General features: G+C 43.5%; 1 protein-coding gene and 1 pseudogene across 1 annotated transcript; both read right to left on the bottom strand.

The window, feature by feature from the left end:
• Nucleotides 1-2,408: 2,408 nt before the first annotated feature.
• Nucleotides 2,409-2,770, bottom strand: LOC101563970 (annotated as a pseudogene).
• A 7,969-nt stretch (nt 2,771-10,739) lies between these two features.
• On the bottom strand, nt 10,740-12,142 carry Tmem89 (transmembrane protein 89). Its single transcript, XM_023704916.1, has 2 exons — nt 11,331-12,142; nt 10,740-10,912 (listed from the first exon to the last, which is right to left on the bottom strand). The coding sequence occupies exons 1-2, from the start codon at nt 11,607-11,609 to the stop codon at nt 10,757-10,759; spliced, it is 435 nt and encodes a 144-aa protein (XP_023560684.1). The 5' UTR covers nt 11,610-12,142; the 3' UTR covers nt 10,740-10,756.
• Nucleotides 12,143-13,284: the final 1,142 nt, after the last annotated feature.

The following is a 13,284-nucleotide window of genomic DNA, read 5'->3' as shown; positions in this document are numbered from 1 at the left end:
TTTGTTCTAATGGTGTTTGTAAGTAGGATCACAAGTCTGCATCTTGTACAGCAATTAACCACTAAGAAGAATATATGCAGTGTATTATTTCTTGAAACTGTACTTTCGATTTGATTTGAAACTGTCTCATTGCTATATGTTTATCAATAAAACTTTGAAAAGAAAAAAAAATCTACAAACACAGTATATCTGTAAATTTATTTAAGTCTTCCTAAAATTTCTTTCAACAATATTTTAAATTTTTTATTGTACAAATCTTGTTTGTATTTTGCTAAATTTATTCCTAAATATTGTATTCATTTGTATTCTATGGTAAATGGAATTGTTTTCTCAATTTCATTTTTTTAATGTATCAGTTATTTAATTAGGTTCTTAATAAGAAATTTAGAACACTAATTTATGATGATAAATTCTATTTGTCAGAGCAAAAAAGGATCACAGGTAGCCCCAGAGTTGAGGAACAGCTTTGATTTTTGCTAAAATCTGTGAGTCCACCATTTTCTGATCCACTTTGCACTGCTGTTGTATGTTACGGGTCGGTGCCGAAAGAATCGACGAGCAGACCTGATGAATGTAGCTTCAGAGGTCTCACTGAGATTAGTCTCTCTCCAAGAGAGCCCAGAGCCTCAGAAGCATCTCACATTTATTGAGGGGTAAAGGCAGCCTAAGGAATGTGCATAATTACCTAAGTGAATATAGACTACTATCTCTGTTGACTTCCACCATTTGCCTAACACTAGGTTCACACAAATGCTAGCTGATAACATCCCAAGCAAGGGATCAAAGGACAGGGTGCCTGCAGGAGAAGCTGTTATCTGCAGCCTTAGGTCCCAGCTTGCCGGGAATTTGCAAACAGACAGTAACTCTCTTCAGACTCTGTCTATTGTTCCCTGCTCTCTTGGGACATCAGGCTTTTGTCTCAAAACTATATCTCTACACAGTGCTCTGAAATCTGGTATCTCTTTTTCTCAGTGTCCAAGATCTCGCCCTCCTGGTGTCTGGGTTTCCGCAGCTGCTGCTTCTTGAAGTGAGCATCAGTGAGGTGTTTGGGGATTTTCACTTTGCTGATATCAATTTTTGTAGAGGTGGCAATGACAAATTTCTGGTGTGTTCTTCATAAAGGAACATAGTTAAGGCTGAGTCCCGCTCATGAACAGCAAGCCACTGGCCAACTGCTTCAGGAAGACCACTCTCTTGCCTCTGTGACGCCCGGTGAGGATGATCAAGGTGGTGCCAGGAGTGATGCTAGCTCGAAGTTTCTGCACATGCTGACTGAAGGGTTTCTTGTCGTGGCTCAAGAGCTTTCAGGGCACATCTTCAGTAGGGTAGTATCTAGGCATTTTCTGAAGCTTAACCACCCGGGTACCTCCATTCTTATCCCCACTGACTAGTTTTGTGATCACAGCAAGAACTTTCTCCTTCTTTTACTTCTCAACCTTTGACTTAGCAGCTGTGTACTTTCTCTTGTACAAAGCCTTTCTATAATACATAGCAGATCGGGAGTATCTACCAATTCCTCTATCCAGGACAGGATTTTGGCTGCAGCAGGGCTGCCCCTTCTTAGACATTTTTGCCTTCATAAACGAACTGTTCATATAAATCTTCTGAAAGCTCCCTGTCAGAAACTGAGTCGGACAGTAAGGATAGTTTAAAAAAGAAAAACAAATCAAAGGATGCAACTGAGAAAGAAAAGGACAGTAAAGGATTTACCAGGCAAAGAGAGATGTATCCTGAAGATAAACCTTCTTCATCTGAGTCCTTGTCAGAATCAGATCATACTAAAGAGGTATGAGGAAAAAGAAGAAAAGCAGTGAAGAATGAGAAAAAGCAACAGAAAAAGCAAAACAGAAAAAGAAACATAAACACAGCAAGAAGAAGGAAAAGAAGGCTGCTAGCTCAAGTCCTGAGTCACCATAACATTAACAAAAACAAAGACTTCCCTGTGAAGAAAGTGCAATGTCTGAAGAAAGTTCAACTGTGGAATTACGATATATTTACTAACATAAACTTGAATTTTCTTGTTCTTAGAATTGTTCTTGGACTATTCATTAGGCACTCCAATGACACCATGTGAAGTGCTGTAATTGTTGCTTGCTGTTTGAACATCTACTTTTTCTCCTCCACTGAGTGATAACCTCGGAGATAACACACTGCAGTCACACTTGTGGTCAAAATATTTGGGAAGAAAGCTAATCTTTTTTGACTAGAAGTATCTAGTGATGAATAGAAATGAATCTGGGTACATTTTAAGATGTAATCAGAAATGGCCAGATGTCTCTAGTTAAATATTTTAAAGTAGAGATTACATTTTTTTTTTAAATAAAAACAACTCTACATTTATTGGCCTTCAGTAAAAACATAAGGGTAGTCAAAACAATATGAACAAATGTTTTACAAACAATCCCGGGGCAAACCACTTAAACAATTGCCTTTTTACATATCATCATAACTGCCATTGCCTCACTTCCCTGTTTGAATTCATTGATCATTTCTAGTTGGAGACACTTTGTAGCAGAGTAATGTTATCTCCTTTCAGCATGATCTGACCCAGTTTTTTTCTTGACTTTGTTTTAGAATGAATTTCTTCTGCATCATCTAATACAAGGTTCATGTACTCATCAAAACCAATAATACAGCCCTCTATCCGCATATTCACTTGCTCATACAGCCACACCTGGATCCGGGATCTATTCTGCAAGTATCTGAAGATGAGGTTGATGGGCTGCACCATCGCCTTCTGGACTTTCTGGCCCTGACCCCAGTACACCATGGTGCACCGTCATTTATTAAAGGGCCATCGTTCTTCCAATGGACACATGCAGCTCCTTTGTCAAAGATAAAGTGGCTGAATGTGTTTGTGGTTGTGTCTGAATCTTTTTCTTTTTTTAAATCTTTATTTATTTGGTACAGGGTATTGCTACAGCTCAGACTCCTAGTGATCTTCTCATGAGGTTTTGGTGGCTGGCCTGGTGCACCCAGGGTTCTGGGGCCAGCATGGCATGTGATACCGGGGATCAAACTCAGGTCCTTATGCTTGACAGGCAGGTGCTTAGACGGCCAAGCTATCTCCCCAGTCCCTGTCTGAATCTTCTAATCTGTACTACTTGACCCTTGGTTCTGTTTTTCTTTTTTTGCCAGTACTATGCTGTTTTTAATCACAGTAGTTTTGTAGTATATTTTCAAGCCAGGGATTATGGTGCTGCCTACCTTTCCTTTGTTATCCAGAATGGCTTTGCTGTTCCAGGTCTCTTGTGGTTCCAACTGAATTTTAGGAATGTTTTCCCAGGTTCTATGAGATATGCTCATGATATCTTGACTGCATGACATCAGGATTGCACGTTTAGCACTTTGGGAAAGGTAGCCATTTTCACTATGTTGGTTCTTATCCATGAGCAAGGGATATCTTTCCACTTTATGATATCCTCTTCCATCTCCTTTTTCAGAATAATATTCAGTGTATAGATCTTTTACTTCATTTGTTAGATTGATTCCTAAGTATTTCAGGTTTTTTTTTGGGTGCTATTGTGAAGGGTGTGGTTTCCCTAACTTCTCTCTCCATGAGTTTGTTGTTTGTGCACAGGAATGCTTTGATTTCTGAGTGTTGCTTTTGTATTCAGCTACATTAATTTGATAATTAAATTTAGAAATATTTTGGTGGAGTTTTTGGGGTCTTCCATGTATAGTATCATGCCATAGTGAATAATAATTTAATTTTTTTCTTTTTTATTCTTATTTTTTAAAATTTTTCTCTCTTTTTAGTTGCTCTACCTAATGTTTCTACCTAATGTTTCTATATTGAAAAAGAATGGTGATAGTAGTCATCCTTGTCTTGTTCCTGATTTTAGAGTGAAAGCTTTCAGGTTTTTTTTTTTCATGTCATATAATGTTGGTTGTTGGTTTGCTATAGATGGCTTTTATCAGATTGAGATTAAGACAGTCTATTTCAATTTTCTTTTTTTTATTTCAATTTTCTGTAGAGTTTTTATACTGAATGAGTTAGAAATTGTCCAAAACTTTTCTGCATCTACTGGGATGATCATGTGATCTTTGTCTTTAGTTCTGTTGATATGATGTATTACATTTATTGATTTGTATAGTTGAACCATCCCTACATCCCTGGGATGAATCCCACCTGGTTATGGTGTATAATCTTCCTTCCTTCCTTCCTTCCTTCCTTCCTTCCTTCCTTCCTTCCTTCCTTCCTTCCTTCTTTCTTTCTATTTTTGGCAGAACTGGGGATTGAACTCAGGCCCTTGCGCTTGCCAGGCAAGCGCTTATTCTATTGAGCTATTTCCCTGGCCCTATAATCTTTTTAATAATTTGCAGCATTCTATTTGCTAGTTTCTTATTGAGGATTTTTGCATCTGTATTCATTAGAGAGATTGTCTTGTAGTTCTTTTTTAGTTGCATCTTTCTCTGGTTTTGGTATCAGGGTAATGCCTCCAGGAATGAATTAGGGAGAAGAGCTTCCCTTTCAATTTATTAAAGAGTTTGAGGAGTATTATCATTAAATCTTCTCTAAATTTCTTATGGAGTTCAGCTGTAAATCCCTTAGGACCTGAGTTTTTCTTTGTTAGAAAGTTTTTTTTAATTATATTTTCAACTTCATTGACTGATACTGGGTTATTCACAATATTTATATCTTCTTCGTTCAGCTTTGGTAGTTCATATATGTCTAGGAATCTGTCCATTTCTTCTGTGTTTTTCATCCTAGGAGAGTAAAGATTTTCTAAGTAGGTAGAGATGATCTTCTGAATTTCCACAAGCTTTGTAGTGATTTCAGCCTTTTCATTTCTCATTGCATGAATTTGAATCTTTTATTTCCTTTTTTTGATAATGTTAGTAAGGGTTTACCAATTTTGTTTAATCTTTAAAAAAAACAGCTCTTGAATTCATTAATTCTTTGTATTTTTTCATCTCAATTGTGTTAATTTCGGTTTTGATCTTTATCATTTCCTCCCTTCTATGAACTTTGGGCTTGACTTGCTCTTTTATTTTTTCCCCTAGAAGTTTAGGGGGGCAATGTTAAGTTGTTTATTTGTATTTTTTCTGTTTTTCTGATGTAAGAATTCATCACTATAAATTTTCCTTATTGGGAATTCTTTCATTGTGTCCCACATTGATATAATAACCTCCAGAATGTTATATCTGCATTTTTGTTTAATTGTAGATATTGTTTAATTTCTCCTTCAATTTCATCTATAACCCATTGGTTTTTCGAGAGGGTGTTGTTTAATTTCCATGCTTATGGAAGTTTGGTGATTTCTTTTCTCAGTAATTTCCAATTTCATTGCATTATAGCCCAATAATATGCATGAAATAATTTCAACATCTTTGCATTTACTTAAGCATGCTCTGTGTGCTAGTATATGGTCTATTTTGGAGAACAGCCTATGTGCAGCTGAGAAGAATGTGCACATTCTGATATTGCTGATTGGAACACTCTGTAAACATCTTCTAAGTCCATTTGTTCACAGATGTGATTCAGTCCTGTTATTTCTTTGCTGATTTTTTTTGGTCTGGTAGATCTATAGATTTGTGACAGTGAAGTATTAAGATCTCCCATTTCAATTGTGTCATTGTTTAGTTGAATTTTCATGTCTGTTAATATTTGTTTTATGTAATTGGGTGCATCCGTATCTGTTATGTATACATTTATAATTGTTGTCTCTTCCTCTTGTATAGTTCAGACTGACCTTGAACTCACTTTGTAAGCCAGACTGGTCTCAAGCTCAAAATGATCCTTCTACCTCAACCTCCCGAGTTCTGGGATTATAGACATGCGCTACCATGCTCAGTTCTGCAATGACCCTTTTATTTATTTATATATTTATTTATTTATTTATTTAAATCGCTTTTGATCCTTCTTGGTTTGAAGTTTACATTATTTGCAAACAGATAAGCTACCCTTGATTTTTTCCTGGGTTCTTGACACATGCAGTATTGTTTTCCAGTTTTTTACTTTCAGACTTTGAATTTCTTTTCGAGTTAAGTGTGTTTCCTGTATATAGCGTATTGTTGGGTCTTGTCTCTCAATCTAGTCTCTCTTTTTACTGTTGAATTGAAGGCATTTACATTGATGTTTGTAACTGATATGTACTGGGTTATTTCTATCATGTTATTTTCCTGCTGGTAATTCCCTGCTTTTCCTCTCTGTTTAATGGTTGCCCTGCCTGGTTGTCTCTTTCTGCTGTTCTTGGAATTATGGTCATTTTTATCTTTACCTAGAATATCTTTCAGTACTCTTTGTAGGGTTGGTTTGGGGTCATAATTTTCTTCTGTTTGTTTTCAGGGAAGTATCTTATTTCTCCATTGATTTTGAAAGATATTTTTGCAGGGTACATCAACATGGATGGAAGGTATTTTCTTTCTGGATTGGACAAACTTCACTCAAAATACTTCTTGACCTAAGTTTTGTGTTGAGAAGTCTGCCAGTTCTCATAGGTTTTTCTTATTTTTACATTTTTTTTTATTTATTGTGTGTGTGTGTGTGTGTGTGTGTGTGTGTGTGTGTGTGTGGCCAGCTCAGCCCAGCAGGGGGTGGGGCTGGCTGGCATGTGGTGCTGGGGGATTGAACCGCAGTCCACTGTGCTTTGCTAAGCTTGTTCTAAGTAGGTGCTTTAGACCACTGAGCCATCTCTCCAGCCCTCATAGGTTTTTCTTTATAGGTAATATTTCTTTTCTGTCAAAACTCACTTGGTTGCTTGCTTGCTTGCTTTCTTTTCTTCTTTTCTTTTCTTTTCTTTTCTTTTCTTTTCTTTTCTTTCTTTCTGTCTTTTTCAGTTCAGGCTGAACTTGAGCTCATTTTGTAGCCGAGGATGGTCTTGATATTTGTAGCAAACTTCCTGCCTTAGCCTCCCAAGTGTGGGGATTACAGACATGCACCACCGCACCTGGCTACACAGCTTTTAATATTCTGTTCTTGTGATAAATTTCTGAGATCTTGACTATTATATGCTTGGATATAGATTTATTTAGGTTATGCATAAGTGGAGTTCTATATGTCTCACTTAGGTGAATGTCAGATTCTTTTCCTATGCTTGGAAAATTTTCTTCTATTACTTATGCAAATAGTCTTTTTATGTCATTTGTGTTGACTGCTGCTTTTTTATTGACATCTATCAGTCATATTATTTTCTTTGCATCATTTTGCCGCTGTTGAACTATTACTTCAGAGAGCAAAGGGAGTGGCAGCAGCTCAGGCAGCTAGCTAGCTTCTCTCCCCTCCTTACATTGTAATGCAAACTACCTGCCCCAGGGCAGGTGCAGCATCCACACCCACAATCATCAATCACAAACTCCAGAAGCCACCTCATGACTGCATAAGGCTTTGGGGTGACACCTAGACACAAACCATAACAAAAGAAACAGAAAAGGAAAAAGGAAAACTGGCCAATTGTCAGGGCAAAAGCAGTTCACTCACTCCTATGTGTGTTGGCAGAATTTACTGCTTTTTTGTTTTCTGTGGTACTGAGGATTGAACCCCAGGTCTCTACATCCCCAGCCCATTATTTTATTATCATCATGATTATTATTACAAGTATTATTTTGAGACAGGGCTTCACTAAGGTGTCTGGGCTAGGCTTGAACTTGTGATCCTTCTGCCTCAGCCTCCCAAAGTGCTGAGATTGTAGGTGTGTACCTATAGGTTTTCTAGATGTAAAAGTTTTGGATGACTTTTTTTTTTCCTTCAGAATTTTATATATGCCATTCCTAAGCCTTCAGGCCTCTGTACCTAAGTTCTGAAATCAGTTATTAGTCTTATTTAGAATTCCTATACATATCCGAGAGAGATGGAATACCTGGCAGGATATGTGTGTGTAAATGTCAATATATCTCTTACTATAATTATTTATAGTTATAGTTATTTATACTATAATTATTTATTATTTTTTAAAAATAAAAAAAGGGACTGGGGATGAAGCACCTGCCTGATAAGCAAAAGTCCAGAGTTTGATTTCTGGTACCAACACATAAAAATAATAAAAATAAATGAAAAAGAATTCTTTCACACAATAAGTAACTTCTATTGCTTTCACAAGTTTTGGTTTTTGGATTTTGATTAGTTCAGCTTGACCTTCATGTGTCTCAATGTTTGTCTCTGAGCTTACCCTGCATGGAGGGCTGAGACCCTCTCGGATGTGTATATTCGTATCTTCCATCACATTTGGCATTTAGCCATTACTTGTCTTCTCAGTTCAGGTTTAGCAGGATGTGGGCGATGCCCCCGACTTATCTGTCATTCACCTCCGGTGCCCTGGCTCACTGCACAGCTCAGGCCACTCTCCCCAGAGTGACGACGGGCAGCCTCCCCTGTCCCTACAGGAGAGGCCTGCCCTTGCCACCCTGCATCTTGGCTGAATCTGAGGTCTTGTGTTTTAAGCAGGAAAAAACCTGCAAACGAGGCTTGAGCTCAGGGCTGCCCACTGCAGTCTAGGACTCGCTTCTTGGAGAAATACACTCTTTAGAGCATTGGGTCTGGTGCTCACACTGCTCAGCGTCTAGCCATCCGGCCCTTCCTTGGGTTTGGCAGTGAGCAGAATGTGCTGAACTGGTCTCAGGGCCTCACCCATACGGCAGCCATGGCAAGGCCATTTGTCCGGACCTACAGAAGGGCGCCATTACAACCAGTGATGGAGAAGCCCCTGCAACAGATGCCTTCTTTAAGATCCCAGGATCCTAGCAGGATGTGGTGACATGGCCTATTCCAGCACCCTGGGGATGGAACTCAGTGCAAAGCCTGGATTCAATTCCCAGTACCACAATAAGTAAATGAATTAATTTTAAAAAGATAAAAGTGAGGCATGGTGGCATGCATCTGTACTCTCAGTACTAGGGAGACTGAGACAGAAGGATTGTCTTAAGTTCAAAGACAGCCTGGGTTGCACAGTGAGTTCAGGGCCAGCTGGAACAACATACCGAGATCCTATCTCAAAATAAAATAAAATAAATTTAAAAAGTAAAATAAAATAAAAGAGCTGGACATTGTGGCACACATATTTTAGATCAGCACAATATTATAAATTCAAAAATAGAAGCAGAAGCAGATTAAAATACAATGAAAACAGAGCTGAACAGTGTAGCTCAGTGGTAAGCATGTGCTTATCATGGGTGAGGCCTTGGGTTCTCTCCCTAGCATGCAAAAAGAAAAGGTTAAAATGATAGGAGCTGGGAGTGAGGTGCACACCTGAAATCCTGGCCACTAAGGCAGCTGAACCAGAAGGATCACAAGCTCAAAGCCAGGCCCAGGCAGCTCACCAGGGCTCTTTTTGTCTCAAAACAAACTAAATACATAAAAAAGTCTGGGGACATAGTACAGTGAAGGTGTGCCCTTGCCCAGGACAGTACTGGGGAAAACACCTGAGAGGGGGGCTCATAACAAAAGGTTGACAAGCATTACAATAATAAATCTAGAGTCCAAGGCCAACCTGGATTACATAGTGAGACTCCATCTCAAAAAGAAACAAATCAAGAAACAAAAACTTTAGTGAAAATAAAAGATCCCCTGTTCCTGAGCAGTGGTGTGGCTGGGGTCCGACACCAGGGAATGCTCGTGGGTCACGGTCCTCCTGCTTCTTGCCTGTGTCAGTCCACACCAGATGACAGAAGTGGGAAACCGTAGCAGTACTGACGACTCTGTGATTGAGTCTTACATTCTTGTGCCCTCTCTGTGGAGAACACAAAGCGGAGGTTGAGGCGACGGAGGAACAGCACAGTGCTCTTGCCTCCGGGGGCCGCAGGCATCTGGCATGGACTGGAGCTGGGGAACTGAGGGCAGGGGCAGGCACTCGGCTGGCATGCCCTGAAGACAACTGGGTATTGCATGTGCTTAGCTTCCTCCCTTCTCCTCTTGATTATAGGATTGCTGCTTCTGCATCAGATTTTTTCTCTTTTCTTTGCTCTCCTTCTGGAAATCCCACAGTACATTTATTATTTTGATTGACAGTGTCCCCAGGGCTCTTCATATTAGTTCCTTTTTATTCATTGATTTTTCTTACTGATCTCAGGATGGATCTTACTTTCCAGCTTGCTGAAGTGACATTGGGCCCACATCCATCATGATCAGGGGAGGAACCAAGGATCTGGGGACTCAGAGCAGTGACACTGTTCGGGGAGGGCCTGGCAGACTGGGGCAGAAGGAAACCAGATCTAGCTGGTTTTGGTGGCAGAGCTAACATCACAGGGTCACTCACTGTCAGCTTCTGAGGTGATAGAAACAGTGGGTGTCACTACACAGGGACTGGGGCCTGGTGTTTGGTCTCTATCAGGGATCTCTGGGCTCCACTCCCAGCCTCCTCACTTGCCCCCTGCTTGTCTCAGGCCCAAACCTTTGCTTCACGTGCCACATACATATGAGACCCTCAGCTGGCACAAGTCCCTTCACAGATGACCCCTGCCCACCTTGCCCACGGCCTTGGCTCTGCCTGTGGCCACCCCTGGTGTACCCACAGTCCTCCACAGAACACAGTGCACTGCTCTGCCTGTGGCCCTAGCTGGACTCCCATTCCTGCCCTCCAGCCCAGTCTTCTCCCCTCACTGGAGGTCCCCCACTCCTGGGTGAGCTAGAGAAGAGGCAGCGTGTGCAGGTAGGATCCTGGCCCGCTGCTCACCCATGCCAGGCACCGAGTCCTCAGTGGGCTCCAGGTGTGGACATAGGGCCTTGACAGAAGAGGGTCTCAGGCCACCCCATTCCCTGCACCTGGCCCTCAGACAGAGACACATGCGTCAGGTCACCCAGGTGGGGTGGGAGTCTCCTTTATTTGCACTGCTGGGTGGCTAGGCGCTGCAGATGGCCCTCTATGTGGAACAGGAGGGCATCCAGCATGTGAAGGACCCTGAGGAGCAGGGCGCGGTCTGAGATCGGAGCCCGTCGCTTCGAGGGTCCGGAGAGGCTAGTGGTCACCCGTGGGTGCTGAGAATAGGACAAAGAGATGGGAGTGAGCAAGGGGAGGGGGCCAAGGGGTGGCAACAGAGCTAGACAGGGTGTAGGGCTAGAGGGCAGCCAGAGGGCTGGGAAAGGAGGCTGTGGGTGACAAGCACTGAGGGCTTGCCATGGGCTAGGGGCCAGATGAGGGCCAGAGACTAACGGGAGTGCCGGACTGGGAGGACAGCTGTGGGGATTGATGGAAATGGACTGCTTGCTGTCATGGAGACCTGTGGGCTGGTGGCTGCAGGGACAATAAGGTGCAGGGGAGGGAGAAGCCACGCAGGAGGCCCGCAGAGCCCCATACAGTCTGCTGGGAAGGGCTGGGCAGAGGCTATGGGCCCAGTGGACGTGAGGGGAGACAGGTGCCAAGGACAGGCGTGCTGTGCTCCCCCCCCGTGGTCACCTGTGAACGCCACCGCTGCATCATCGGACGACTCATCACTAGCATCATGGTGGTGGTGATCATGACCCCAGCCGCAGGGTACATGCGGTTCCCTCCCAGGCCTGTCCAATGACCAACACAGCCCAGGGTGCTCCCACAGGCCTCTGGGCTGCTTGGCTCGCATGCCCAGGGATGTAAGTCCAGCTTCAACTGGTACCAGAGGGGCCGTGACCAGGCAAGGGTAGGAGCAGGCTTTGCCAGCAGGAGCAGCAAGGGAAGTAGGGACATGGCCTGCAGCATATCTGTGGCCACTGCCAGGGGCCGGAACTCGGTTGCTTGGCAACTAGCAAACACCCCTCCCCCAAGAGCAGGCCCTGCTCTGAGGCTGCAGGCTCCAGCTGGGCCCAGGGCCTTCCTGAGGGGAGGCCCAGCCAGAAAAGGGGAGTCAGGGCCTGAGTTCCAGGGCTGGGAAAGAATGGCACGTCTTGAAGGAGTGCTTCATTCCTCAACCTCTGCCTCACCCTATCCACCTGAAAGGCTAACAGCGCCATAACCCTGGAGGCCTGCTGCTCTGTGCTGGGCCTACCAAGCAGAGGACAACTGGGCAGCCCCACAGCCTGGCACCCACCCAGTCCCTCTGGCCACCTTGCAGAGTCAGCGCTCAGAACAATGGCTCCTCTCACTATCAGGCAAAGCCGCATGTGCCTGGAGCCCAACACTGGGAGACTGAGGCACAGGATCTCATCAAGCCCGGCCTGGACAACTTAGCTGGGCCCTGCCTCAACATTTGAAAATAAAAAAGAACCAGATGTGGTGGTGCACATCTGTAACTCCAGCACTAGGGAGGCTGAGGCAGGAGGACTGCCACAGTGTTTGAGGCCAGCCTGGGCTACATATTGAGTTCAGACCAGCCTGAACTATGCAGTGAGACCTTGTGGTCTGGGCTATAGCTTAGTGCAAAGGCCCTGGGTCAATCTCTGAAACTTAAAAAATACATACAAATAAGCAAAGCCTGGAGATTCATGCTGCCCCTTCCAGAAAGTCACTTTCTCACAGCTGGAGTTTCCTTTCAAGTGTCACCACCTCCCTGAGCCTCTGTCCCATGACTACATTGGGTAACAGAGCGCCTTCTCTCTAAAATGACCCTGCATTGTTTCCTCTGCCTTTCTGATTCCTTGTTTGAGGTCTGCCTCCCACTCTAGCCTGCAGGTTTCATTCAACCAATATTTACTGAGCGCTTGTTCCTGGTGCCAGAAAGCAACGTGACAGGGCAGACGAAGAGCTGTGGGTTCTGGGGGCAGCAGGTGCTTTATAAACATGGTGCCAGGCACCTGCTTGGCCACGATAAAAACAGGACTGGGCAAGAGTGCCTGGGTGGTGTGGAGGGCAAGGCAGCCTCTGCCTCTGTCAGGACTAAGAGCAGCACTCAGCCCAGGGCCCGGCCCTGCCTGGACAGGCCAGAGGCAAAGCCCACACGTCCTGAACAGGTGACCTGCGCCCTGCCCTGTTCTAAGCATCTCGGGGAGTCTGCTCACTTGACATTCACTGAGCAGCCCCGGAGGCAAGAGCCTGAAGAACTTACTACTACTTACTTCTACTCCGCCCCCATCCCTGGCCAGGAGGTGAGGCAGCCCAGGAGGTGAGGCCCGGAGAGATGCTCACATGCCTCCACATCTCCCTCAGCTGGGCGAAGCCCCCTACCAGTTGATGGTGGCATTTTATGGCAGGAGCCAGCACATGCTTCTTGGCTGACAGTGCTCTGCCAAACCCAGTGATCTAATTATAAGAGCAGGCAATCAGCCACATTTGTTCTTTTAAAGACACGCTCTCGAGATGTAGCTCAGAAATGGAAAGCAGGAACTCGAGGACTAACTAATTAAGAGAGGGAAAGGAGAAGAGCTAGGAAACATGACAGTGACAAGCCATATAGTCATATGTAGAAGATGGGCAAGGCAATGATCCTGAGAATCTCCAG

Source organism: Octodon degus, unplaced genomic scaffold (genome assembly GCF_000260255.1).
Source record: "Octodon degus isolate 3935 unplaced genomic scaffold, OctDeg1.0 scaffold00008, whole genome shotgun sequence".
NCBI lineage: Eukaryota > Metazoa > Chordata > Mammalia > Rodentia > Octodontidae > Octodon > Octodon degus.
Note: the sequence above shows the minus strand (reverse complement) of the source record. Positions and strands in the feature narration are given on the sequence as shown.

Excerpts from the sequence above, each read along its gene's own strand:
- Tmem89 (XM_023704916.1), bottom strand. The coding sequence starts at position 11,609 with ATGCTGCAGGCCATGTCCCTACTTCCCTTGCTGCTCCTGCTGGCAAAG. Across the intron at positions 10,913-11,330 it reads TGCAGCGGTGGCGTTCACAG|CACCCACGGGTGACCACTAG; the intron begins GTGACCACGGGG and ends TCCTATTCTCAG.